General features: G+C 44.6%; 3 protein-coding genes across 6 annotated transcripts in view; 2 read left to right on the top strand and 1 right to left on the bottom strand.

Moving 5' to 3' along the window:
- The window catches only part of LOC112219385 (iporin), a 29715-nt gene extending 13049 nt beyond the window's left edge, over positions 1–16666 (top strand). For both annotated transcript variants that reach the window (XM_024380588.2, XM_042302238.1), the window contains exons 2-10: positions 5043–6386; positions 6553–6853; positions 6963–7958; positions 13465–13541; positions 13711–13885; positions 14025–14130; positions 14239–14285; positions 14392–15106; positions 15192–16666. In XM_024380588.2, the coding sequence (XP_024236356.1) occupies positions 5103–6386; positions 6553–6853; positions 6963–7958; positions 13465–13541; positions 13711–13885; positions 14025–14130; positions 14239–14285; positions 14392–15106; positions 15192–15303 (3813 nt within the window). In that variant the 5' untranslated portion in view covers positions 5043–5102 and the 3' untranslated portion in view covers positions 15304–16666. The remainder of the gene's footprint in view (positions 1–5042; positions 6387–6552; positions 6854–6962; positions 7959–13464; positions 13542–13710; positions 13886–14024; positions 14131–14238; positions 14286–14391; positions 15107–15191) is intronic.
- A 421-nt stretch (positions 16667–17087) lies between these two features.
- On the bottom strand, positions 17088–20882 carry LOC112219388 (protein FAM166B). The gene is made up of 6 exons (XM_024380593.2): positions 20745–20882; positions 19860–20083; positions 19472–19626; positions 18916–19048; positions 17470–17682; positions 17088–17323 (listed from the first exon to the last, which is right to left on the bottom strand). Exons 1-6 carry the CDS (start codon positions 20807–20809, stop codon positions 17229–17231), a joined length of 885 nt encoding a protein of 294 aa, XP_024236361.1. The 5' UTR covers positions 20810–20882; the 3' UTR covers positions 17088–17228.
- Positions 20833–27728, top strand: part of si:dkey-106l3.7 — an 11393-nt gene continuing 4497 nt past the window's right edge. The window contains exons 1-2 of one of the 3 annotated variants that reach the window (XM_042302237.1): positions 20833–20988; positions 27049–27213. In XM_042302237.1, coding sequence (XP_042158171.1) covers positions 20848–20988; positions 27049–27213 — 306 coding nt within the window. In that variant the 5' untranslated portion in view covers positions 20833–20847. Of the gene's footprint in view, positions 20989–23940; positions 24875–27048; positions 27214–27728 lie in introns of those variants that run through there. The other 2 variants (XM_042302236.1, XM_042302235.1) reach the window with 2 other exon arrangements.

The raw sequence follows: 27728 nt of genomic DNA, 5'->3' as shown, positions 1-27728 counted from the left end.
TATTCTCCCTGTACACCAAGTCAGAACGGTAGGATAAATAAAGGGGGCATATACGCAGACAATGAAAGCTCTTACAATATTCAATGATTACATTTCTCTAAACCGGTTATAGGCTACATGTGCACCACCAAGTCAGAACAGTAGGCGAAATTAAGAGGGGAAAATATACCAAATTATTAGGATGAGTTCCCAGTTGTCTTGAACTCACTGAAGTAAGATTTCTCAGTTCTGAGTTAACAGTTGTTTTGAGCGCGGCAGAAATCATGCTGGATTGACAGCATGGCTTATGTTGAATGTTTATCATTTTAAGCTTGGAAAAGAGACCCTTAAACCGAGAATTGTGACCACACACCCACTCCACTGAATAGCAGGCTAGTAATTGCTTTGCAATGCTTGCAGTTAGTCTCTGATTTCTTCCAAACCACTCATTGTTGAAATGACAATTTCCAACTTGTGTACTGTTTATGTCCAATGGCCAATGAGCACCGGTACGTTTTATCTATAATTTCTCTTCATTATTTCTCTTCATATGACCAGGATTCACCAGTAGATTGTCGACTTGATTCATGAAGGATGACTGCTAGCTAAGATTTTGAAAGTAAGATGTTGACATGATCAGTCCAATAAAAGCTACTGTAGATATAACATGATTTTACATAATTTTAACTGTGGCCAATGACCTTGAGCCTTCTTGGATAGGCACTTCAGAATCAGCTTGATACACTCTGTCGAAGATGCTTAGACCTTCTTTTTTTATATTTTCAGTGGTGTCGTTAACAAATACACGGCCATAAAGAAAATGAGAATTAAAAACAGGTTCAGCCCCTGGTTCGACTGTTATCTGTCAGAGTTACTCCACCTCAAGAATTAAATTTGGCAAATCGCTCAGCCCACGCATACTCAGGCTGATTGGCTCTCGTTAAGGAAAATTAGAAATAAGTGCTCTCAGGCTATCCGGAAGGCCAGTTCTCTCTGTGGGTCTAACCCCAAGAAGTTCTGGAAAACGGTTAAAGACCTGGAGAATAAACCCTCCTCCTCACAGCTGCCCATGTCCCTTAATATTGATGATGTAGTTATTACTGACAAGAAGCACATAGCTGAGCTCTTTAATCACCACTTCATTAAGTCAGGATTCCTATTTGACTCTGCCATGCCTTCTTGCCTGTCCAACATTTCCTCATCTCCCACCCCTTCTAATGTGACGATCCCCAATGCTCCTCCCTCTTTTTCCCCTGCCCCACTACAAAGTTTCTCCCTGCAGGCGGTCACTGAGTCCGAAGTGTTATAGCAGCTCCTTAAACTTGACCCTTCTTTAAGTTGCTGCCCCTATCATCGCCAAGCCTATCTCTGACCTTTTTAATTAACCTCTTGAAACTAGGGGGCACTATTTTCATTTTTTGGAAAAATAACGTTCCCAAAGTAAACAGGCGGTTTCTCAGGACCAGATGCTAGAATATGCATATAATTGACAGCTTAGGATAGAAAACACTCTAAAGTTTCCAAAACTGTCAGAATATTGTCTGTGAGTATAACAGAACTGATATTGCAGGCGAAAGCCTGAGAAATATCTTATTTTGAAACCCCTGTGTTTCTATGCATCCCTATTGCCCATTGAAAGGGATATCAACCAGATTCCTTTTTCTATGGCTTCCCTAATGTGTCTACAGCCACTAGACATAGTTTCAGGCTTTTATTTTGAAAAATGAGCGTGAACGACAACATTGCGTCAGTGGTCAGGTGGTGGCTCTCAGAGTGATTTGTGCGTAATAGACAAAGGCGGCCATTGTTCCTCTCGCTCCAACTGAAAAGCCAATTGTCCCGGTTGATATATTATCGAATAGATATTTGAAAAACACCTTGAGGACTGATTATAAAAACGTTTGCCATGTTTCTGTCGATATTTTGGATCTAATTTGGAGTTTTTTTCGGCTTTGTCGTGACCGCAATTTCCGGTGGATTTCTCAACAAAACGTGGTCGAGAAACGGAGGTATTTCGGCTATAAAAATTATCTTTATGGAACAAAAGGAACATTTGCTGTCTAACTGGGAGTCTCGTGAGTGAAAACATCCGAAGCTCATCAAAGGTAAACGATTTAATTTGATTGCTTTTCTGATTTTCGTGACCAAGCTTCCTGCTGCTAGCTGGACATAATACTATGCTAGGCTATCGATAAACTTACACAAATGCTTGTCTTGCTTTGGCTGTAAAGCATAATTTCAAAATCTGAGGCGACAGGGTGATTAACAAAAGGCTAAGCTGTGTTTCACTATATTTCACTTGTGATTTCATGAATAGGAATATTTTCTAGTAATATTTTTTGACCGTTGCGCTATGCTAATTAGTGTAGTTGATGACAATTCTCCCGGATCCGGGATGGGTAGTTCTAAGAGGTGTCTCTCCTCTCTGGGGAGGCAGCCACGGTACATCCTTTATTTAAAGGGGAGATAAAGTTGATCCTAACTGTTATATACTGTAATATCTATTTTGTCCTGTTTACCCAAAAGTGTTGGAAAAACTTGTCAATAATCAACTGATTGGCTTTCTTGATGTCTATAGTATTCTCTCGGGTATTCAATCTGGTTTCCGCTCAGGTTATGGATGTGTCACTGCAACGTTAAAGGTTATAAATGATGTCACCATTGCCCTTGATTCTAAGAAATGTTGTGCTTCTATTTTTATTGACTTGGCCAAAGCTTTTGATATGGTAGACCATTCCATTCTTGTGGGCCGGCTAAGGAGTTGTCACGACTTCCGCCGAAGTCGCCCCCTCTCCTTGTTTGGGCGGCGGTCGACGTCACCGGTCTTCTAGCCATCGCCGCTCCACTGTTCATTGTTCCATTTGTTTTGTCTTGTTTCCCCGCACACCTGATTTACATTCCCTAATCACACTACATATATATTCCCTCTGTTCCCCCCCATGTCTTTGTGTGGAATTGTTTTTGTTACATGTTTCATGTTACGCACCAGGCTGGTTTTCCCCGGGTACCATGTTGTACCCAAGTGTGTTTAATTGTTTAACTTATGCATTATTGTGACTGTTGTCACGCTTTGCACTTTTGCCATTTGGCTGGAGGTTTTTGACACAGTTGCGTCCGTCTGTTGTTACTTCTGCCAATTAAAGTGTGCGCCTGATCACAACTCTCCACTCTCCTGCACCTGACTTCTTACCAGTAGGGCACAACCTGGCAGGAGTATTGTTGTCTCTGAGGGGTCTTTGGCCTGGTTTGCTAACTACCTCGCTCAAAGAGTGCAGTGTATAAAGTCAGAACATCTGCTGTCTCAGCCACTGCCTGTCACCAAGGGAGTACCCCAAGGCTCGATCCTAGGCCCCACACCCTTCTCAATTTACATCAACAACATAGCTCAAGCAGTAGGAAGCTCTCTCATTCATTTAAATACTTATACTCAGCTGGCCCCTCCCTGTATTTTGTGTTGAACGTTCTACAAAAACGCTTTCTTAGTTTCCAATGATCTTTCTCTGCCCTTAACCTTGTTCTGACCACCTCCAAAACAAAGGTCATGTGGTTTGGTAAGAAGAATGCCCCTCTCTCCACAGGTGTGATTACTACCTCTGAGGGTTTAGAGCTTGAGGTAGTCACCTCATACAAGTACTTGGGAGTATGGCTTGACAGTACACTGTCCTTCTCACAGCACATATCAAAGCTGCAGGCTAAGGTTAAATCTAGACTTGGTTTCCTCTATTGTAATCGCTCATCTTTCACCCCAGCTGCCAAATTAACCCTGATTCAGATGACCATCCTACCCATGCTAGATTAGGGAGATGTAGTTTATAGATCGGCAGGTAAGGGTGCTCTCGAACGGCTAGATATTCTTTATCATTCGGCCATCAGATTTGCCACCAATGCTCCTTATAGGACACATCACTGCATTCTATACTCTGTAAACTGGTCATCTCGTTGCAAAGACCCACTGGTTGATGCTTATTTATAAAACCCTCTTACGCCTCACTCCCCCTATATGAGATACCTACTGTAGCCCCCATCCTCCACATACAACACCCATTCTGCCAGTCATATTCTGTTAAAGGTCCCCAAAGCGCACACATCCCTGGGTTGCTCCTCTTTTCAGTTTGCTGCAGCTAGTGACTGGAATGAGCTGCGAAAAAAAACACTCATACTGGACCGTTTTATCTCTTTATTCAAAGACTCAATCATGGACACTCTTACTGACAGTTGTGGCTGCTTCACGTGATGTATTGTTGTCTCTACCTTCTTGCCCTTTGTGCTGTTGTCTGTGCCCAATAATGTTTGTACCATGTTTTGTGCTGCTACCAAGTTGTGGTCATGTTGTGTTGCTACCATGCTGTGTTTTCATGTGTTGCTGCCTTGCTATGTTGTTGTATTAGGTTTCTCTTTATGTAGTGTTATGGTGTCTCTCTTGTCGTGACATGTTTTGTCCTATATTTTATATTTAATCCCAGCCCCCGTCCCCGCAGGAGGCCTTTTGCCTTCTGGTAGGCCATCATTGTAAATAATAATTTGTTCTTAACTGATTTGCCTAGTTAAATAAATACAATTCTAATGTACCTCTATGGCAGCACCAAAGGAGCTTGCATTTTCGAGCGACAGAGTGACAGAAAACTGAGCCACTCACGGCGCAACTAGAGAACATTACCAACCCCTACGCTCCGTATTTTCCGCTGGCTGCCCCACCACCACCACCACCACCACCACCACCTAGGTGGGGATCTAGGCTGAAACACCTGTATTTTGGAACTGCTTTACTGAAGAAATGGAGGCTTTATTAACTCAATATAATATATATATATATTTTTTTTACATTGTTTTCAAACTGATGTGTGACACATAAAAATTAAAAATGTGGGGCCCTGCCCCATCTGGCCTGAATGACGGGTCACCACTATGAGTAGCTATGGGTGACTTTTGCTAGGTGGGAAGGAAGGGAGCACGCCACGGCTGACTGAGTGAATCCCTGGGCCTTACTGAAGAGGAAGCTTATCTGCTTATCTGTTCTAGTATCATCATAACCCATTTAATGCTCTCCTTTCCCCCTGTTTCAGATGTTTCCTTCAGAGCATGGAGACTCTTTCAGTAATAACATCAACTGCTGAGCTGAGATAATGAACAGGACAGCCAGCCTATCAGGGGACACCCTGATCGCGTGTCACTTCCCCCTGGTGCAGCTCCCCCCCTGGCAGCTTCCTGTGCAGGCGGCTCTGTGCAGCGGCTCTTCCAAGCGGCCTGGTCGACTGTGCTCCAGCTCCGTGGGTCTGACCCGCGCTGCCTCCCTCCCCGAGCAAGGCAACCTCCACAGAGAGCCCTTCCACAACCGCCTTAGACATATCTCCTCCAGCTACTGGAGCCTCAACGAGGACTGGGGCGAGGGGGACGGGGAGGGGGGCAGTGACAGCAGTGGGAAGTGTGACTCTGGATCATCATCAGAGGAGGCGTCACAGATGACAATCTCTCAAAGACATAAACAACACCCTGTAGTTGGAGGTACTTTACGGCTACACAACTCCTTTCTCCCTAATGAAGGGGTGGAGGAGGATGAGGAGGATGAAGATAGTGATGGAGATAACCTGCACAGATACCATGAGGACTCGTCTTTTGTGCTGCAGTTGCATGGAAACTCTAACTGGGCCCTGAGTAATGCTGGGAGGCAGACCTCCAAACCTTCTAGCCAATCAGCCAGTCAGAACCATGACAACAGGGGTAAAACTGTGTTGAAGGACTGTGGGGAGCAGGAGAGACTGGAGGATGTTGAAGATAATATGCTAAAATGTGGTGATGAGAGCTACTGCTTCAGCTATGGCCAAACAAAATGTTTCCCTGAATCTTTCTCTGATGGGGTTCTAGAGTACGTCACAGACTCCTCCTGCAACAGCTCAGATGGGGTTCTCGTCAACTTTAGTGCGATCTACAACAAGAGCAACAACCCTGCCACCCCAAACGACCTCAGCATTCCTGCAATGCAGTCATCCCAGCCAGCAGAAGGCACTGTCGTCCTAAACCTGCAACCTTTCCCCCAGGAGCCCCAGAGTCCTCAAGCTGCTGGCCCCAGTCAGGAGGGCAGAACAACCTCCTTTCCTCTTGACGGGGGGCCTTCTGTCCCCTGCTGGTCACCACAGGCACTGGACTCCAACTGTAATGTCTACCATCCCGACGCCCACGGCCTCCTGTCCTCTCTGGAGGTCTCTGACCTCACTTCCTGTCTCCAGAGCCAGGCCAGGCTGCTGCCCACAGGGACCACTCAGAAGTACTACAAGCTGGTGACCTGTGACCTGTCATCCCAATCAGCCTCGCCCAGCCCAGCCTGGTCCAGCACCACCAGCGTCACCTCAGAGGGCCACTACTTCCTCTTCAGTAAGGCCCAGGGAGAGCTGAGCCAGGAGGAGAAACAGGTTGGCATACCACAATGACTTACAGTATGTTTTAAAAAATGCACAACTTTTGAATTTCTTCTTTAGGTTTTGACTAATTTGTAAGATGTATGATGAGCAGAATGACTTTCATAGCAGTTGACTTTCCTGTCAACTAACTAAGTTTTATCTGTTTTTCCATGGCCAGCAGGAAGAAGGCTTAGACAAAGAAGGGAGGAGAGCTACCCCATTGCACCATCCTCGCTGTTTGAGCTGGGACTCCCAGCATGTCACATCCTTTGCTGAGATTGCCTACTGTAAGAGACATACAGACAGCTGCCAGAGCTCCAGCCACTCCCACACCTCCCAGGATCTGTGTCCCATTCAAGAGGCAGTTTCCCTGGGCCAGAGTAGCAGCCACTCCCCCCTACTCCTGAGTCCCAACCAAGGCAGTATCACTGTGTCCAACCACCCTTCTGTGTCACCGAACCATGAGACGGAGGAGGAGGGTAAGAAAACAAGCCAGTTGGTACATGAGTAATTACGATTCAGCTGATCTACCCTTGTTTTTTCCTTATCTTTAAAACTTTTCATCCCCTCTCCCTCTCTCCCTGTCAGGGGCATGTTCATGGGCCACTCCTGTGGTTCGCTACAGTAAGGCTCAGAGGCCCACCTCCCTGCCCATCCAGCCCTTCGTCCTGCTTCCCCCAGTGGGTAAACCTCAGAGCCAGCCCCTGGGCTCCCTGCTGGACCAGTACATCAGCCACAAGAACACCAAGCCCAGCTTCAGCTCCCAGCCAGGGTCCAAGTGCATAGGCAAAGGCAACAGACTCCTGACCCACCTGCATCCCTCACCGCTAGGCAGCTATGGAGCCATCCTCCTGGAAGGCCCCTCCAGCTCTGATACCTGCTCCACCTGCACCCCCAGTCCAGAACGCTTCCAGTCCAGACTCAACTGGACACACTCCAGTCCATACAGGCCCCACACTAACCTTGGTCTCACTTCGACCAGTCCAAAACAAGCACAAACAAGCACCAAACTAACCCAGGCTTATTCATGCCAGGACCAGCTCTATGAAGACCTAGACCAAATCTACCCCAGCCCAGCTCAGGCCCACAGTAGCCCAAACCAGTCTCATTGTAAAGATTCAATCAAACGGAGCCAAGGCATGGCTCAGATCTGCCAAGATCTCATTCGCCTGTCCCCAGAGCAGAAGAGCCTCAACCCAGTGACCCACAGCCCTCACTGCCCCATCTCCCATGTAGCAACCATGTCACCCTCTGACAGTCACATCCATCATCCAGACCTGCTGGTGTCCTTCTCTCCAGACCCACCCTTACTGCCCCATAAGACAATCCCACTATCCTCAGTCCCTATGACTGGGTCTGCAGCCTCTCATCGTAGCCTGACAGCTGCTCTCTCGTCAGTGGCCCCTCTGTCCTCTCTGAGCGCCCTTCTGCAGCCCCTGGTGTCTGCAGGGCCCAGTGAAAAGCAGCATCAACAACAGCACTGTGACTCCTTCAGCCTGAGTGACAGTAGGCCACCTGTGGAGTTCTGCCTGTCACCTGAAGCCTCCTACGAGTCTCTGTCCATCAGCCACCTGCAGAGGAGAGGTGAGGAAGAGGGAGGGGCCTGATCTGTGTATTGGTGATAGAGCATGGATCAACCTGGTCTCAGAGCATTTCATATTATTTTCAAGTCAAATCAAATTGTATTTGTCAAATGCACCGAATAAAACAGGTGAAACAGTGAAATGGTTACTTACCAACAATGCATAACCAACAATGCGGTTTTAAGAAAAATATTTACTAAATAAAATAAAAAAATAAAAGAACAACAATAAAATAACAACAACAGGGGGTACCGGTACCGAGTCAATGTACAGATTAGTCGGGGTAATATGTACATGTAGGTACAGTAGGGGTAAAGTGACTATGCATAGATAATAAACAGCCTTCTTGACACCGCCTGGTATAGAGGTCCTGGATGGCAGGAAGCTTGACACCAGTGATGTACTGGGCCGTACACACTACCCTCTGTAGCTCCTTGTGGTCATAGGCCAAGCAGTTGCCTTACAAGGCAGTGAAACAAGCAGTCAGGATGCTCTAGATGGTGCCCTCTGTAGAACTTTTTGAGGATCTGAGGACCCATGCCAACTCTTTTCAGTTTCCTGAGGGAGAATAGGCATTGCTGTGCCCTCTTAACGACTGTCTTGGTGTGTTTGGACCATGCTAGTTTGTTGGTAATGTGGACACCAAGGAACTTGAAGCTCTCAATCTGCTCCACTACAGCCCCATCGATGAGAAGTCCACAATCATCTCCTTTGTCTTGATCACGTTGAGGGAGAGGTTGTTGTCCTGGCACCACACTTCCAGGTCTCTGACCTCCTCCCTATAGGCTGTTTCATCGTTGTCGGTGATCAGGCATACCACTGTTGTGTCGTCGGCAAACTTAATGATGGTGTTGGAGTCGTGCTTGGCCACGCAGTCATGGGTGAACCGTGAGGGTACTAAGCACGCACCCCTGAGGGGCCCCCGTGTTGAGGATCAGCGTGGCAGATGTGTTGTTGCCTACCCTTACCACCTGGGGACGGCCCATCAGGAAGTCTAGGATCCAGTTGCAGAGGTAGATGTTTCGTCCCAGGATCCAATAGAGATTGCATCATCTGTGGATCTGTTGGGGCGGTATGCAAATGGGAGTGGGTCTAGGGTTTCTGGGATGATGGTGTTGATGAGAGCCACTTCATGGCTAGAGACGTGAGTGCTACGGGTTGGTAGTCATTTAGGCAGGTTACCTTAGTGTTCATGGGCACTGGGACTATGGTGGTCTGCTTGAAACATGTTGGTATTACAGACTTGGCCAGGGACAGGTTGAAAATGTCAGTGAAGACACTTGCCAGTTGGTCAGCGCATGCTCGGAGTACACATGCTGGTAATCCATCTGGCCCTGCAGCCTTGTGAATGTTGACCTGTTTAAAGGTCTTGCTCACATCGGCTACGGTGAGCATGATCACACAGTCGTCCAGAACAGCTGCTGCTCTTATGCATGCTTCAGTGTTGCTTGCCTCGAAGCACGCATCAAAGTTGTTTAGCTCGTCTGGTAGGCTTGTGTCACTGGGCAGCTCGCGGCCGGGCTTCCCTTTATAGTCGGTAATAGTTTGCAAGCCCTGCCACATCCGACATGCGTCGGAGCCAATATAGTAGGATTTCATATTAGTCCGATATTTACACTTTGTCTGTTTGATGGTTCTTATGAGGGCATAGCGGGATTTCTTATAAGCGTCCGGGTTAGAGTCCCGCTCCTTGAAAGCGACAGCTCTATCCTTTAGCTCAGTGAGGATGTTGCCTGTAATCCATGGCTTCTGGCTAGGGGATGTACATACGTTCACTGTGAGGACAATGTAATCGATGCACTTATTGATGAAGCCATTGACTGATGTGGTATACTCCTCAATGCCAATGGATGAGTCCTGGAACATATTCCAGTCTGTGCTATTAAAAGAGCCCTGTAGCTTAGCATCTGCGTCATCTGACCACGTCCGTATTAAGTGAGTCACTGGTACTTCCTGCTTTTGTTTGTAAACAGGAATCAGGAGGATAGAAATATGGTCAGATTTGCCAAATGGAGGGCAAGGGAGAACTTTATGTGTCTCTAGAGTTTGTTTTCCTCTTGTTGCACAAGTAACATGCTGTTAAAAATGAGGTACAACGGATTTAAGTTTCACTGCATTAAAGTCCCCGGCCACTAGGAGCGCTGCCTCTGGATGAGCATTTTCTTGTTTGCCTAAGGCTTTATACAGCTCGTTGTGGTCTTAGTGTCATCATCGATTTGTGGTGGTAAATAGACAGCTATGAAAAATATAGATGAAAACTCTCTTGGCAGATAGTGTGGTCTATAGCTTATCATGAGATACTATTTTTCTTTTGCCAGAAATGCAAAGGGTGGCCACTTTGAAGAATCTCAAATATAAAATATATTTTAATTTGTTTAACACTTTTGTTGGTTACTACATGATTCCATATGTGTTATTTCATAGTTTTGATGCCTTCATTATTATTCTACAATATAGAAAATAGCAAATATAAAGAAAAACCCTTGAATGAGTAGGTGTGTCCAAACATTTGACTGGTACTGTATATGTAAAACAAAAATTATGAAAATGTTTATTTGGCCTTACTATTAGCCCATACAAACGCTTTGAATAACATATTCACTACATGGAACAACAGATAGTCCAAAAAACAAATCTAATGGAAGTCTCTATCCTATATCTGAGAGATATAAGAAAGATCAGGAAACAAATATATATGTTTTTAACCAGTGGTGTAAAGTACTACTTAAATCTTTTTGGGGGTATCTGTACTTTACTATTTATATTTTTGACAACTTTTATTTTTACTTCAAATCAAATCAAATCAAATTTTATTTGTCACATACACATGGTTAGCAGATGTTAATGCGAGTGTAGCGAAATGCTTGTGCTTCTAGTTCCGACAATGCAGTAATAACGAACAAGTAATCTAACTAACAATTCCAAAAAAACTACTGTCTTATACACAGTGTAAGGGGATAAAGAATATGTACATAAGGATATATGAATGAGTGATGGTACAGAGCAGCATAGGCAAGATACAGTAGATGATATCGAGTACAGTATATACATATGAGATGAGTATGTAAACCAAGTGGCATAGTTAAAGTGGCTAGTGATACATGTATTACATAAGGATGCAGTCGATGATATAGAGTACAGTATCTACGTATGCATATGAGATGAATAATGTAGGGTAAGTAACATTATATAAGGTAGCATTGTTTAAAGTGGCTAGTGATATATTTACATCATTTCCCATCAATTCCCATGATTAAAGTGGCTGGAGTAGAGTCAGTGTCATTAACAGGGTGTTGGCAGTAGCCACTCAATGTTAGTGGTGGCTGTTTAACAGTCTGATGGCCTTGAGATAGAAGCTGTTTTTCAGTCTCTCGGTCCCAGCTTTGATGCACCTGTACTGACCTCGCCTTCTGGATGACAGCGGGGTGAACAGGCAGTGGCTCGGGTGGTTGATGTCCTTGATGATCTTTATGGCCTTCCTGTAGCATCGGGTGGTGTAGGTGTCCTGGAGGGCAGGTAGTTTGCCCCCGGTGATGCGTTGTGCAGACCTCACTACCCTCTGGAGAGCCTTACGGTTGAGGGCGGTGCAGTTGCCATACCAGGCGGTGATACAGCCCGCCAGGATGCTCTCGATTGTGCATCTGTAGAAGTTTGTGAGTGCTTTTGGTGACAAGCCGAATTTCTTCAGCCTCCTGAGGTTGAAGAGGCGCTGCTGCGCCTTCCTCACGATGCTGTCTGTGTGAGTGGACCAATTCAGTTTGTCTGTGATGTGTATGCCGAGGAACTTCAAACTTGCTACCCTCTCCACTACTGTCCCATCGATGTGGATGGGGGTGTTCCCTCTGCTGTTTCCTGAAGTCCACAATCATCTCCTTAGTTTTGTTGATGTTGAGTGTGAGGTTATTTTCCTGACACCACACTCCGAGGGCCCTCACCTCCTCCCTGTAGGCCGTCTCGTCGTTGTTGGTAATCAAGCCTACCACTGTTGTGTCGTCCGCAAACTTGATGATTGAGTTGGAGGCGTGCGTGGCCACGCAGTCGTGGGTGAACAGGGAGTACAGGAGAGGGCTCAGAACGCACCCTTGTGGGGCCCCAGTAATTCACGCACTCATCAAGATAACACATGGTAATCCCTTCTGCCTCTGATCTGGCAGACTCACTCAACACAAATGCATCTTTTGTCAATTATGTCTGAGTGTTGAAGTGTGCACCTGGCTATTTGTACCTTATAAAAACAAGAAAATGGTGCTGTCTGCTTTGCGGAATTTGAAATGATGTATACTTCCACTTTTACTTTTGATACTTAAGTATTGAGCAATTACATTTACTTTTGATACTTAAGTATATTTGGAACCAAATACTTTTATACATTTACTCAAGTAGTATTTTACTGGGTAACGTTTACTTTTACTTGAGTAACTTTCTATCTTTCTATAAGGTATCTTTACTTTTACTACAGAATGACATTTTGATACTTTATCCACCACTGTTTTGAACCCTGTTACTAAACAGTCTCCATATATACAGTACTTCTCAACTTCACACAAAGCGCTCATAGTTAGTGTGTAGCCAAAACTGTACGGACGCTACAGACAGAAGTTGGCGGGTCGGCTGTTACCGACTTCAGACAAGTCCCAAGAAACTTGTGGGGGTCGTAGAACAAAACGGAGTTAGGTTAATGGGGTTATGTGTGTTTTGAGCTGAGAGCATATAATGTGGATTGTGTGATGTGATGTTGACTGTGTGTGATGTCAATGTATAAATCAGAGGATGTGTGTGGTGGGTAGACAGTGTCAGTAATCTAGTGTTATGTCAAAATGGAGAGTCATTAGATTATTACTGAACAGTCATTATGGGAAACTGGAATCCTACACTGTCTGTTACTCTGTGCTGCTGCTGGGTTCTAAAGAGAACAGCAGCAGAGCTTTCTGCAGCAGTGCCTTCAATACCCTGAAGGGGGTTTCTTTAAAACATGACCTATTTTTCTCTCCCTGCATTGGATTGGCTGAGACATTTAGTGTGTGTGTATGTGAGTGTGCAAGCTCCAGTTTCTGTTTGTTGCAGTGGGTGCAGTGTTGTTGATACGCTGGATATATGATTCACAGATGTATGTTATTTTGGTGTCACAATACAGACACACATGATTAGAACCAAACAATGTAAATGTCAATCCCGTGCTTGTATGCACATTGTCTTGTGAAAGCAAAGCGTGAACAGTGGTGTACTGACTGTTTGGCAGGGGAGAGCATTGTAAGGCAGATTCAATACGCATTAAGAATGTAACCTGACATTTTAGAGAAGAGCCAGAGCAAGATGGAAGGGAGATGAATCATGGATGTTCCCATGTGGTTCTGTATATACACCCTTTTTATTCAGTGTCTGATGTTTCTGGTTAATGAATCAAATCTGCTTTATGTCAGTCCCTCAGGCATTTTGATAACCCCCCCTGCATGGCACAGAATATTAAATGAGCTAACTCCTGATTGCTTCTTTCCATGTTTCTCCAGGTCTGCTGAAATCTGTGAGCTTGGCAGTGGATTTGATCATGGCTCATTTTGGCACCAGTCGAGATCCTGTGGAAAAGGTAGAGTGCAGCAGAGCTAAAAGCAATCTGAAGGGAACTAGAATAACCAATTCACAAAAACTGACAGTAACCCTGAATAGGGTGAATCAACTCCCATAAATGTATGTTATTTTTAATTAAAGTGTAATTATTGATCATGATCATATGATAATGTCCCACTTCTCTCCAGATCCGGCTAGGGAACAGCTCGAGGAGTCCCACCATTGGTGGTATAGTCCTGGAGCATCTGTGTCCCACCATCCAGAACATTCTGCAGGATGGCCTTAGGGACCACAAACTTGACCTGATCATCGGTCAACGACACAACCACGCCTGGAATGTGGTGGAGGCCTCCACTCAGACAGGTCAGAGACACAATGTGGTGATGATGGTAATGATGATGATGTGGGTGGTTGTGGTAGGTTTGATGCTGATGAGTGTATGACTACAGTGCTGCATTTGCTAATGGGGGTTGTAGTTCAATGGTCTCTGTTCCTATCTAAGGCCCTACCACCCAGGTGCTACACAGCCTGTTGTCCAAGGTGAGGCAGTGCTCCCTGCTGACCAGCCACTGTATGAGACTACGAGCCTTCATCATGGGCCTGCTCAAGTGAGTCCCTTCAAGTCTCACTCTTTTTTAGTGTATCAAACTGTGTTCTAATGGTGATTTATTAAATGTTATGATTGTAAAATGAAGGACTTATATTCTCTCTTTTAGCTTGAGAGCCTTGGAATTCTGGCTAAATCACCTCTACAACCAAAAAGGTATGCGTTTAGATTTTTTTAATTTCTCCAAATTTCTCCAAATTAGAAAACATAAGGTTATTGGAACATACCTCTCTCATACTCTTCCCAACTCTCCTCTCCCCAGACATGGTGACAGATCACTACCATCCATGGGGTTTCCTCGCCATGTCGCAGGGACAGTGTCAGCCTCTGTTCCAGGAGCTCCTTCTCCTGCTGCAGCCTCTTTCCATGTTACCCTTTGACCTCAACCTGCTGCTGGAGCCCCGCCTGCTGCAAAACAGACAGCTCTGCTCCGAGGAACAAGCTCCACCATGCTCCACCTTTCTCATGACCAGTTGGCCCCTACTGAGAGGAGACAGACAGGGGGCATATGGTTCTATGGATGGTCCCAGAGATAACAGCAGGCCACCAGGTGACCCACACCAGCTGGTACAGCATCTTCAGGGGTCCACCCAGGGGTCAAAGGTCATGGGTTATGAGAAGTGGGTGAGGCATTTAGGCAAGTCTAGCAGAAGTCTGTGGTCAGTCACCAGTCCAGGGTGGTGGCAGAGACGGCCTACCCACACAGAGGGGGGGGTGGAATATGGACAGATTTACATGGATGTCATCCACACTGAGCCTCAGCAGGGGATGGAGGGGCGGAGAGAAGGTGAGAGTTCACAGGAGGGCAGGAGGGAGGGAACTGGGCCGGAGACCCCCAGGATGCCGGCAGACCCCCAGGATGAGAGCCTCTCCCAGGGTGGGCTACGCTGGGCCAAGCTGTTTGGCTCAGGAGGGAATCCCCCCACCAGGACACAGAGGGCACCTCAAAATCTCAATGGGACACAGGCCCAGAAAAGGTCAGAATTACTTAACTGTGGCTAACCTGTTCCTATGGTGTTATTACAATTCCTCCTTATTAACTGCATCTCTCTTGTCTTAAAGGAGACCTTCACAGTGGCTGCAGTTGGACAGGTCTCAGCTGGGCCTATTGGCTCATACAGTGTGGTCAGGGAAACTCCCAGCTCCACAGCCTGACCAGAAACACCAGACATAGACATTGTGCCCCTATGACCACACTCACCCAACCCTCTGATGAGTAGAGAGGGATAGGGAGGAGAAGAAAAGATACACCACCAAAAATGTCAACCGCATGATCCTGAGTCAGTGTTATAGTGCACAGTGTTACACACAGACACCTCAGCTAGAACATACTCACACTGGTCAGAAAAGCACAGTAGACCAGTTGATACAACTATCGGAGCATGGGTGATACTTTTTGCTATGTTATTATTAGGCAATAACCCCCCATGTATTATTAGATTTACAAGTGCTTCTTTTCATCTGTCAAGAATTGGGATTTATGCAATATATTCTCCCTGTGAACCTGTCAATCAAACTGTGTGGTCAGAGAGGCTCCTCCCATGTTAGGGTCTTGCCTTGATCTGAAAGTACAACATCCCAGACTCTGCAGAAGAAACCAATTAGTATGTCATGGAGCTGCATGCATACCATACAGTAGCATCCTATTCTCCTAATACTGTCAATCTGATCCTCTACTTTCCAACCTCTACCCCGTGACTATCCTATGTGCGAATGGAATGACAACAAAGAATGCAGAAAGGCAATCTTTACTAGCCATGTTTACTAGTGCCACATATTATGCCAGCCAGCAGCCTTGTGCAGTGGCTTATCTTCCAAAAAGAAGATAACACATTCAACTAGACAAACATGAGGTCTGACTCTAGCATGGTTTAAAACAAACGTTCAAGGAGTCATTAGGTGCTAATTTAGGCCTACTACTGTGTGTGGTTGTACTACCTACAACAATATCTTATTATACTGTTTTTTTTTTTAATGAGTCTTGTAAATATTTAGGGAAGAAAAGTCTAGATTTGTGGAACTGTTAGGTTCCAAATGGAGTGTGTTGTTTGCACAATATAAAGCTAACATGTTGTGTTTCAGGTGTACACCATTTTGATAGGCCAGTACTACTAAGCTAAAGAGAAAGGCAAAGTCTGGATTAACGTGACAGGAATGACTTGGTTATTATAGCCTTTGCAATAAATGTGAAAGTGAGTTTATCATATTTGCTCCCCAACCTAACTGTCCTTCCCCTAAAACCTTAGAAGAATGGTCTACACTGGGGTGGCAGGTAGCCTAGTGGTTAGAGCGTTGGGCCAGTAATCGAAAGGTTCCTGGTTTGAATCCCCGAGCTGACAAGGTAAAAATCTGTCATTCTGCCCCTGAACAAGGCAGTTAACCCACTGTTCCCCGGTAGGCCGTCATTGTAAATAAGAATTTGTTCTTAACTGACTTGCCTAGTTAAATAAAGGTTACACAGAATGCACCCTCTCTGAGTGTAAGTTCCCAGTGACAATCAACCATTCTGAATAAAAAGGTATTGATTTCTCTTGTGACTTATGTTTCACATCCACTTGTACAGCAGATTTAAAAAATATACACTATCGTTCAAAAGTTTGGGGTCACGTAGAAATGTCCTTATTTTTTTAAAGAAAAGCACATTAGCTAACACAATGTGCCATTGGAACACAGGAGTGATGATTGCTAATAATGATTGCTGATATTCCATAGAAAAATCTGCCGTTTCCAGCTACAATAGTCATTTACAACATTAACAATGTCTATACTGTATTTCTGATCAATTTAATGTTATTTTAATGGACCAAAAATGTGATTTTCATTCAAAAGTGACCCCAAACTTTTGAACTGTAGTGTATATCGCTAAATACAGGAGAAACAGTGTTCCACTGCCCATATTCACAGTGTGTACATGTTCTGGTCATATATCATTGTTACGATTCACTCTGGGATGTACAGAGTCCACAGACCAAGGTTTTGCTGTTCCACAGACATATGCATTTATTTCAAAGTCCTTGGATTCATCACTCAAAACAACTCCATGATGTGTTCTCTACCCTAGTCATTTATCATGTGATTGTCTTGTGGATTGTACCTCCGTTACTGAGCTCTGGCCTCTATCTTCTGAGTGCCGCTTAGCCCCAGGGCGTTGTGGGTAAGCTGCCCAAAGGTCTGGCCGTACCTGAACTTGTGTCCTGTGGGCAGATCAAAATAATATTATAGTTAAGCAATAATGTTACAGTATCACATGATCTACCATGTGATGATATGATCCATTTTAAAACAAAATATGGAGATTTCAGAACTGTGTGTGTGGGGCTTTGAATAAGTTTAGGTCCACCTGGAACATGGCCGGTGTAGGAGGGCAGCAGGCCCCGGTGGGATGGGTAGACTGTGGGGATGGGGGGTAGGACTCCTGATTCCTCCCCAGGGAGGCGCAGGGAGGTGGGGTCACTCCTTATTTCTTTTCCAAACTGGACCAGGGCCTTGTTGGTGGTGATGGGGTAGCCCGTGCCAATCAGGAAGCGAGATTTGGGCACGTACCCTGTGAAACCTAAATACATGCCTCAATGGAAGATCTAGTCAATACAGAGACTCATATACAGTTGATTGTGTTGCATACACTCATACACGCAAAAGTATGTGGACACCTGCTCGTCAAACATCTCATTCCAAAATCATGAGCATTAATATGGAGTTGGTCCCCCCTTTGCTGCTATAACAGCCTCCTCTCTTCTGGGAAGGCTTTCCACTAGATGTTGGAACATTGCTGCGGGGGGCTTCCATTCAGCCACAAGAGCATTAGTGAGGTCGGGCACTGATGTCAGGAGATGAGGCCTGGCTCGCAGTCGGCGTTCCAATTCATCCCAAAGGTGTTCAATGGGGTTGAGGTCAGGGCTCTGTGCAGACTAGTCAAGTTATTCCACATAATCTCAAAAAAAGATTTCTGTATGGACCTTGCTTCGTGCACAGGGGCATTGTCATGCTGAAACAGGAAAGAGCCTTCACCAAACTCTTGCCACAATGTTGTAAGCACAGATTTGTATAGAATGTAGCATTATGATGTCCCTTCACTGGAATGTCCCTTCACTGGAACTAAGAGGCCTAGCCCAAACCATGAAAAACAGCCCCAGACCATTATTCCTCCTCCACCAAACTTGACAGTTGGCATTATGCATTGGCGTTCTCCTGGCATCCGCCAAACTCAGATTCGTCATTCGAACTGCCAGATGGTGAAGCGTGATTCATCACTCCAGAGAATGCGTTTCCACTGCTCCAGAGTCCAATGGTTGCGAGCTTTACACCACTCCAGCTGACACTTGTCATTACGTATAGTGATCTTAGGCTTGTGTGCGGCTGCTCTGCCATGGAAATCAATTTCTTGATGCTCCCGACGAACAGTTATTGTGCTGACGTTGCTTTCAGAGGCAGTTTGGAACTCAGTAGCGAGTTTTGCAACCGAGGACAGACGATTTTTATGCACTACGAGCTTCAGCACTCGGCGGCCCCATATCTGTGAGCTTCTGTGGCCTACCACTTCGCGGCTCTAGCAGGGCAGAAATTTGATGTACTGACTTAGAAGGGTGTCATCCTATGGCGGTGCCAAGTCCTACTGCCACTGTTTGTCTATGGAGATTGCATGGCTGTGTGCTTGATTTTATACTCCTGTCAGCAACGGGTGTGGCTGAAACAGCTGAATCCACTCATTTGAAGGGGTGTCAACATACTTTTGGCCATCTTGTGTATGAGGTTTTTTTAAATGGTACCTGTAGCATACTGTACCTACCTGAGATGAAGTACTTGTGTGGACTGCTGTCCTCCATGAAGTAAGGAGACACTTTGGGCTTCCAGGGGTCCAGGGCCTCGTAGGGGTCTGGATCTTTGGAGATGGCCGTCAGAGGGGGGCTCAGTCTCCGAGGCTGAAGGGGGTAGACAGAATGGCAGACATACAGACACTATGGTTGAGACAGCGAAGGTATTCAAGCTTCCGGCTCTTACCAACGGCCCTATCCCAGACTATAGACCTTTGATTATAAGAGAAGAAGATTTTCTCGCATGGTATCAATGTAAAGTTATCATTCCATCAACCTAAGTGGCTAACAGTAATTGCTTGTGTTGTTGAGCTTTCCTGTCAGCTCCTACACAACGAGAGACAATGGCTGTCAATCTCAAATACTTAATTGGTTTGAATCTATGATTGGAGAGCTCTTCAGGTCATGCAGCCGGCCTCATTTAGACTGAGACAGAGACTGATAAATGCCACAGGATCTCAGCATGGATTATTAAACATGTGTGTGTGTGTGTGTGTGTGTGTGAATAGGAGAGAGATTAGAGCTGATTACTTTAAACTCGGAATTGGTGGTGTTGCTGACAAGCGGTATGTTTGCTGGTGCCAGACGAACCCTCCTCTGCTGGTCTCGGTCAAACTCAGACAGTGCCTCGCGACACGTCTCTGCGTAGGTACGGGAGAAGTAGTTCTGGCTTTTGGGGACAAAGCCTGGAAAAGACACCATGTCAAAACAATGCAAAGCATACTTTACAGATGGAAGAGATGTTCTGCTTAATGTATGAAAACTGAGTAACAGTGTGTTTTTTGGAATTGTTAGTTAGATTACTTGTTCGTTATTACTGCATTGTCGGAACTAGAAGCACAAGCATTTCGCTACACTCGCATTAACATCTGCTAACCATGTGTATGTGACAAATAAAATTTGATTTGATTTGATTTACCAGTGTAGCCCGGTATCATCCTCTCTAGATTCCTGCGTTCTCCATGGTGGCTCCTCCAGTTCTCGTCCCGCGGGCCCGTGTCTGTCTCTGTGGAGGGGAAGCGGCCCGTGTGGAGGACCAGGCGACGCGAGCGCGACACCTCCGGAGAGGACAGCAGCTTGGCAGTCAGCTGGCCGTAGGTCTTCCCCAGGTGGTACTTCAGCTGGGGGCAGTAACCTGCATACCTGAGGACAGAGAGAGGTGGTGGTTGTGGTGAGGATTGTGATTAGATTTCAAACAGGCCTTTTTGGATTTATTCTCTGTTATGTTGACAGTAGGCCTAGTGTAAATATTTGAAACCCTTTAAAAAAAATTTTTTTACAATGCTTGTATCAAAGTAAGGCTTTATTGAGGTGAAAGGTGACTGTATGGATCTCATGGTATTTAGTTTAAGCTGTGTTGTGTTCCTTAATGTCAGCGAGTTTAGCCTCAGAGTTCAACCTTCCTGGGAACGGTTGCCAAGGGTGATGGCCGTCACAAAATACTTTTGGCCTCGAGCACTGGACTTGCTCTTGCTCATGGACATTTCGTGTAGGTTTGTTCAGTTGTTTGTGTTAATTCCTTAGGCATATAGTAGGCCGAATGTATGCTGTGTGTAACGACATAAAAAGGCATAATATAATCAAGTAAAATGTAAAGGTATGCGCAAGCATAAAATCAATGGAATGATGCACGAATAGAATAATGCATCATTAAAAAGGTTTAGAATTTAAATAGAAATAGCACACCATGCACGTAATACAAATAACATGTCAATATAACACGCATCTAATTAGAGTGTATATTTAATTAATTCGTTTGATAGAATTCAAAAGCAAAGAGGTAGTTTCAATGTGAATAACCTACCCCGGTATGTACTGCGGATCAGGTGTCACCAGCACCTTGCTGAATTTGGGGGGGAATTCATCCATGTTGACCGCACACTGTACCACTGAACACGGAACTTGAGATGGACGCCGGACAGCAGCCAACTTTGCAGTTCTGTGTTTGTGTGTGGTTGTCAGGTGGAGAGGATGTGGACAACGCGCAGATATTTCTTCGACTAGACCAGGTCAAGAATCCATTATTCCGTCATTGTTGGCTTTGTGAGGTAAGACGTTCATCTGTGCGCCTTTTGCCCCCAACATTATAAAGCTTGTTGTGGTTGTTAAGTGCTGTACTGTAGGCTACAACTTGTTCCTTCAGTCCGCGGTGGTAAATAAGCACCGCCATCACACATTCCCATGCACCTTATGGTCAAATAGGTGTAGTGTCATTTGAATGAACATTAGCCTACCAAATATTTACATTTCACATTTACATTTTATTCTATAGCCAAAGTTATTTTTACACAAGCCCTACGGTTTTAGCCATCTCACATGTTTCCCCCACTTTTTATTATCAGATCTTATATTTTCCTATGGTATCTGAAAGGATGTACAGTTTGTGGCATGAAATAGCGACACCTGGTGAATTAAAGCAGCATTGCTGCATTGTCTGGGATATTTCCTGGGCCACTCAAGCTACTACTCTTCTGAACTACATCATCATCCCGCTGGGGAAGATCGTCTCCCATGAACTTTCAGCTCCCTGCCAGCTACTTTGAGATTCTTATCAAAGCGCTATATAAATACATCTATAGTATTTAGTAGGTGTTCACAGTAAAGCTCTGAAACCTGTTGTTGTTCTTGTATACTTTTTTCCCTTTGATATGGTAAAATATTTCAAACATAGATTGGTAACTTTTTACTAATTTGGCACACAGAAACTAGAAGTGGTTCGTTATAAGCAGTCTCACTTAAACCCTCATATCTGATGCCCAGTTTGACCTACAGACTTGAAACTTTGCATGTAGGTGTCTTTCCTCATCCTGAACAAATTTGCCTCAAGGACCCTTAAGGTCTGTCAGGATAGATTTTCCTCCACCTTGGAAAGTTTGGAAAACCTTTTAAAAAAAAGTATTTTCATAAGCAATAACAACACCACATGTGGTATGCTGGCCCATGGTGCATATCTTAACTTAGTTTGAGAAAGCTAAGGGACTGGTTAAGAGAGGGTTGAGTTATAGATAAATCAGGAAATCAGATTTTACTTGTCCATTTAAATCCTTTGTACCCCTAATAGTAGATGTATTATATACAGCGCTTATCAACTTGAAAGGGTCAGCAAAGACATTACCATGATGAACTATTAACTTTAGCGTTGATATCTTAAAAAGTAAGGAAACTATTAATACAACAACAAAAAATACTATGCAACTCCAAAAAAATCTTCTCATGGACTAAAAGTCAGATTCACTCCAAATGTGGTATTTGGACTAATCACAATAGTCCCTAAAAAGTTTGAGAAAATAACGTTGATGTATTCAAAGCTGGCCACACTATACCAGTAGATGGGGTCCCGAGTGGCGCAGCGGTCTAAGGCACTACATCTCAGCGCTAGAGGCATCTCTACAGACGCTGGTTCGATTCCAGGCTGTGTCACAACCGGGATGTGATTGGGAGTGCCGTAGACCGGCGCACAATTGGCCCAGTATCGTCCGGGTTAGGGTTTGGCCGAGGTCTGCCGTCATTGTAAATAATATTTTCTTTCTTTAACTGACTTGCCTAGTTAAATAAAGGTTAAGTAAAACAAAATAAAAAAGGATGCATATTAGCACATACAGTAATATGCTAAAATATGCTAAAAAATACTTCAAAAATCTTCTCATGAACCATAGGACCAAATGTGGAATGTAGGCCCATGGCACATGTCTTACCCTAGTTTTTTTTTATAGGGCGGCAGGGTAGCCTAGTGGTTAGAGCGTTGGACTAGTAACCGGAATGTTGCAAGTTCAAATCCCTGAGCTGACAAGGTACAAATCTGTCATTCTGCCCCTGAACAGGCAGTTAACCCACTGTTCCGTCATTGAAAATAAGAATTTGTTCTTAACTGACTTGCCTAGTTAAATAAAGGTAAAATAAAAAATGTGTCCATTTAAACCACTGTAAATCCACTTCCACAGTGGCAGCATAGTTCCTGCATGATAAAGTGCTTCCTTTGTTATCCAGCTGATCTTGTGTCCTTTCTATCATCATGTGAACCCCGTTCATTGCTGCTCGCAGCTATATTTATTATTATCATCATACGGCATGTGTAAAAAAAAAACATAATAATACATACATATATTCTAATATCATATTCCTGAGTGACAATTGCCTTTCACATCAGTGTTTACAGGTGCCGATTCTGCCTGTACACTCAAAACAAATGAGTTATGTGTAAATCCAAATAGAATATAAGCGAGTGGCAGCCTATGTATAGGCTATGCTTGTGTAAGTAAGTGGCTCAGATAGGTCACAGCCTTTGGGGTTTTAGGCCACATACAAACTTCATGACTAAGTGACAACCGACAAAATTGTGTGGACATCTTGATCTTCTTCAGGTCTTCCTTGTGTCTGTGACCTGATGAGACATATGGTCACTATTCACAAGGGAACTGGAATGTAAGATCCTTATCAGAATAACCAGACAGGAAGGCTCCTTCTACACATTCCAAGTTCTGAATCTCAGATATCACATTGTGTTGGAGTTTTTTTTGTTTTGTTTTTACCTTTATTTAACTAGGCAAGTCAGTTAAGAACAAATTCTTATTTTCAAAGACCGCCTAGGAACAGTGGGTTAACTGCCTGTTCAGGGGCAGAGCAACTTGTCAGCACGGGGGTTTGAACTTGCAACCTTCCGGTTACTAGTCCAACTCTCTAACAACTAGGCTACCCTGCCGTGAGTTATTACAGATGCTTTACCTAGATTGTCTTATCAATCTGTCTTGTCTCACATCACATCACACCTACCCACTCACATACATGACAAACCTCTCTGTTATGTAAGGTATTATTGTCCAGAAAGATTTATCTTTCATCAGCAGCTAACTGGTTGAGAGGCACCACAGTCAGTCTGACACATGGTGTTGCTATCACTTTGGCCTTGTCATGGCTTGCCCCTGTCATACCTGAGTTTTATGGTGTTTGGTGGGGGAGTCGGGGGCTCAAGTGAGCGTGAGACATACTCCCAAGACAAACCACAGAGATATGCCAGGGAACAGCAGCTCCACACAGGCCTCCATATGCATGCAGCATCAGCGCCGTGACAGGATGATTGATGAGGAGGTGTGTCATAAGAATGCAGGCGGAGCATCAGGGATGTTTCAAATTCTACATCCCAAACTCACCTCTCACCTCAGTTAATGACTATGTGGGCTTTTCTAAACCAGAGACTTTTCATTTTCCTCCTCGTGCTGCTACCATTTAGCAGAAGAAGAATGAGGAAGAGGGGACAGAATTTGGGTTTTTGAAATGGATTTCATGCGCTTTACCAATCCTCTGGAGACCTGGGTGATTGAGGGCCCCCAGGAGAGAGTAGCTATGGAGGGCCAGTGGGAAGGAGGTGAATCTGGAGATTCCCTCATGCTTTCAGGGGCCACTTTCATGTCTAAATCTAACGTGGGGACACTGATGCGGTCTGATACAGAGGATTCTGGGGTGGAGATCTGTTCTGAGGCTTCTCTCCCCTCCTCTCCTCCCTCTGTGTCCACGAGTAATACAGATATTGATCCTACAGTCAGTGACGAGGATGGATTCCCCTCTACCTCTTCTCCATGCTCTCCTGTCCTCTCTCTGCCATCTTCCTGCTCCTCTTCCTCCCTGTCCCTCTGCCCCAGGGCTCAGCGGCACAGGGAGCTGGCTGCGGTCATGCATCTAAAATTGGAGCAGGCACTGAGGAGGGCAGACTCTGGAGACAGAGACGCTGTGCCCCGACAGCGGTGTCACACGGCTTCACTACCATCACCTCACACAGTGACCCATATACAGAGGGCAAGTCACAGGTCAGGGAGTGCTGGTCTGAGGAGGACAGTCAGCCAGTCAGTAGTGGAAGAACAGGCCTCAACGGCTCTGCTGCAGCACAGAGGAGGGCTCTGCCCACATCACAAGACCCTGCCTGCTCAGACAGACACAGAGGTAGGTTTATATTGAAAGGAGTTGTTTACTTCAATCTCATGATTCTCTGACTGTTTTCTTACCTTGAAAGTAGTAGTGGTTCAGAGTGTTGTGCCAAAAGATTTCTGGTTCGAATCCCCGAGTCAACTAGGTGAAAAATCTGTCCATGTGCCCTTGAGCAAGGCACATAACCCTAATTGCTCCTGTAAATTGCTCTGGATAATAGCATCTGCTAAATGACTAAAATGTCAATGTAATCTAGAGTTTGGGACTAGACAGTGATCCATAGTGTTTGAGTTTTTTTTCCAAAATCTCCACCATCTGAATGTTTGGCCATTTTTTTCCTCTTGGTTGTATAGGACATTTTCAGTAGTCATTTGAAAGTTTATTCCCAAATGTATTGAACGTACATTAGAATCGGATTGTTATCACTGTTGTTGTTGTTGTTGTTGTTATGACATATGTTATTACTCAAAAACATATTACACAATATGCCGGACAGAAGTCCATTGTCATGTTCAAGCGGTATACCGAACATAAATCCTTTCATGTCTTTTTTTTTTTTTTACAATGAACTGAAGGAATGTCGGGGAGGAAATGAGCGTTTTACCATTCTCAGAGTTAACAGTTGCAACACACACACACACACACACACAGTTAGACACACAGAAAAACAAACACTAATTGCATCGACTGAATCAGTGTCGTGTCTGTGGGTTGTCATCTTTCAAATCTGTTAGCTTTTTTTAGGAACTCAGACTTAACTTTCTGCTGCTGAGAGTTGTAATAGTAGAATATATTTTCGAAATGTTGTACTGCATGGGCAGTTTTCCTCTTGTTATGTCATTCACTGACAGACATTGGAGATCTATTTTAAACCTGTCAAATCAGATGTCCAGTTGATCAACTGCTGGCTATGTTAGCTGGTTAGCCTGACTTACCCATCTAGCTATCTAAATATTGTAGTTATCATGACAAGATTATGTGCCCAGGGGCTTCAATGCCCCAGGGGGCCCACATTGATTTTGTTGAGTCACTCAGGTACCATAGCACACACAAGACATGGAAAAATGTGTATAATTGCTGGAAATGATGTTTAAAACTGCAACATTTTCGATCAAGCCTCATGGCCAAATGTGTAGAATTGCAGGGAATGATCTTTAAAATGGCAGCATTTTCTCTCCGCCAACAAGAAGGGTGGGAACAGTTTGAACAATTTTGGGTTGCATGGGTCACGAGGTGGTGTTTGTTACTATGCCAGTAAATGACAGTATCTATCCGGGCCTACAGTCTGTTGTAGAGTATCAGACAGTGAACCAGTCTGTCCAGGTGAGCAACAGGAATGAGTGGAATGGAGCCAAGCTGGTGTGGGGCTGCCTGGGAAGATGTAGTGTGTGGGTGATGTGTTGAGCAGTCTGCTGTGTTGTTGATAAGACTGTGACGGACATGTCGCCCTTCTGCGTCAGATGGCGAAGCGAGGGCAGTCCCATTGGGGAAAAATTCTTGATTTACTAATTTTGACGGAGATAGTATTTAATCGTTATACAAATGATCCGTTTTCTGCACCAAGGATTCCTCTTTGTGTAGTTATTATCCAGTGGTCATGTAGAGTGTTGACAATGTTTGGTGTAATGAAGCTAAGAGATGCTTGTGTTTCATGTTTGCCTCAGTAATAGAGGATCATTAAGTCTTATTAAATGGGGATATTAGTCGGTGTATGAGGAGGTCTTTGCTCTCGCCAGGACTCAGAGACAGGGTGCTGAGTGTTTATGAGGAGGGCAAAGGTCAGTTAAAGGCCACCTCATTAGCTTAGCTCTCTTTGGGGAAAAAATCTATTTCCTGCTCCTAATGACGGTGCACTTTATGTATTTGTATTTATTAAGGATCCCCATTAGCTACTCTTCCTGGGGTCCAGCAAAATTAAGGCAGTTATACAATTTTAAAAACATTACCATACATTCACAACAGATTTCACAACACATTAAGTGTGTGCCCTCAGGCCACTACTCAACTACCACGGTATCTGCAACAAATGTGCATTGCTGATTAGTTAGGTCTGCTGCCCCAGAAGTCCTAGCTTTAGATTGCTAATCTATTCAGAGCAATAAATGTTTTGTGAAGTAATACACCAGAGTTAATTTACTGTATACTTTTCCATGTGCGCTGTTACCTTCCTGCATGTGTCATCATTACAGATCAGGGAGAAGGATGTGTGTGAGGAGGAGTATGAGAGGCTCACCCCTGGGCTGGGCTACCTGGAGCAGGTATGCCGGATGCTGGAGGAGATCGCCAGCCTACAGCTACGTAACCAAGGGTTACAGGTGGAAATGGATGCTCTCCGGGAGCAGCAGGGGAGCCAGGTAAAAAGTTATGTTGACATTTGGCATCTCAGGATCATGTGTAAATAAAGAATTATGTGGATGAAGGTATAAACAAGTCAATATTTGACAAGATGTGCTGTGACCATTGACACAGTCAGTGTAACAGGTACAGTTGAAGTCGGAAGTTTACATACACTTAGGTTGGAGTCATTAAAACTCATTTTTCAACCACTCCACAAATGTCTTGTTAATTAACAGGAAACAGGTACAAATGTATCTATATCCACAGTAAAAACAAGTCCTATATCGACATAACCTGAAAGGCCGCTCAGCAAGGAAGAAGCCACTGCTCCAAAACCGCCATAAAAAAGCCAGACTACGGTTTGCAACTGCACATTGGGACAATGATCGTACTTTTTGGAAAAATGTCCTCTGGTCTGATGAAACAAAAATAGAACTGTTTGGCCATAATGACCATCGTTATGTTTGGAGGAAAAAGGGGGAGGCTTGCAAGCGGAAGAACACCATTCCAACCGTGAAGCACTGGGGTGGCA

The sequence above is a fragment of the Oncorhynchus tshawytscha genome, linkage group LG20 (genome assembly GCF_018296145.1).
Source record: "Oncorhynchus tshawytscha isolate Ot180627B linkage group LG20, Otsh_v2.0, whole genome shotgun sequence".
Lineage (NCBI taxonomy): Eukaryota > Metazoa > Chordata > Actinopteri > Salmoniformes > Salmonidae > Oncorhynchus > Oncorhynchus tshawytscha.
The sequence above is the reverse complement of the archived record's forward strand: the minus strand, read 5'-3'. Positions and strand labels throughout refer to the sequence as shown.

Coding starts and splice junctions, on each gene's coding strand:
- LOC112219388 (XM_024380593.2), bottom strand. CDS start 20,809: ATGGATGAATTCCCCCCCAAATTCAGCAAGGTGCTGGTGACACCTGAT. Junction 19,627..19,859: donor GATGATACCGGGCTACACTG/GTAAATCAAATC, acceptor TGTCTTTTCCAG/GCTTTGTCCCCAAAAGCCAG. Junction 19,049..19,471: donor CCACCAATTCCGAGTTTAAA/GTAATCAGCTCT, acceptor TACCCCCTTCAG/CCTCGGAGACTGAGCCCCCC.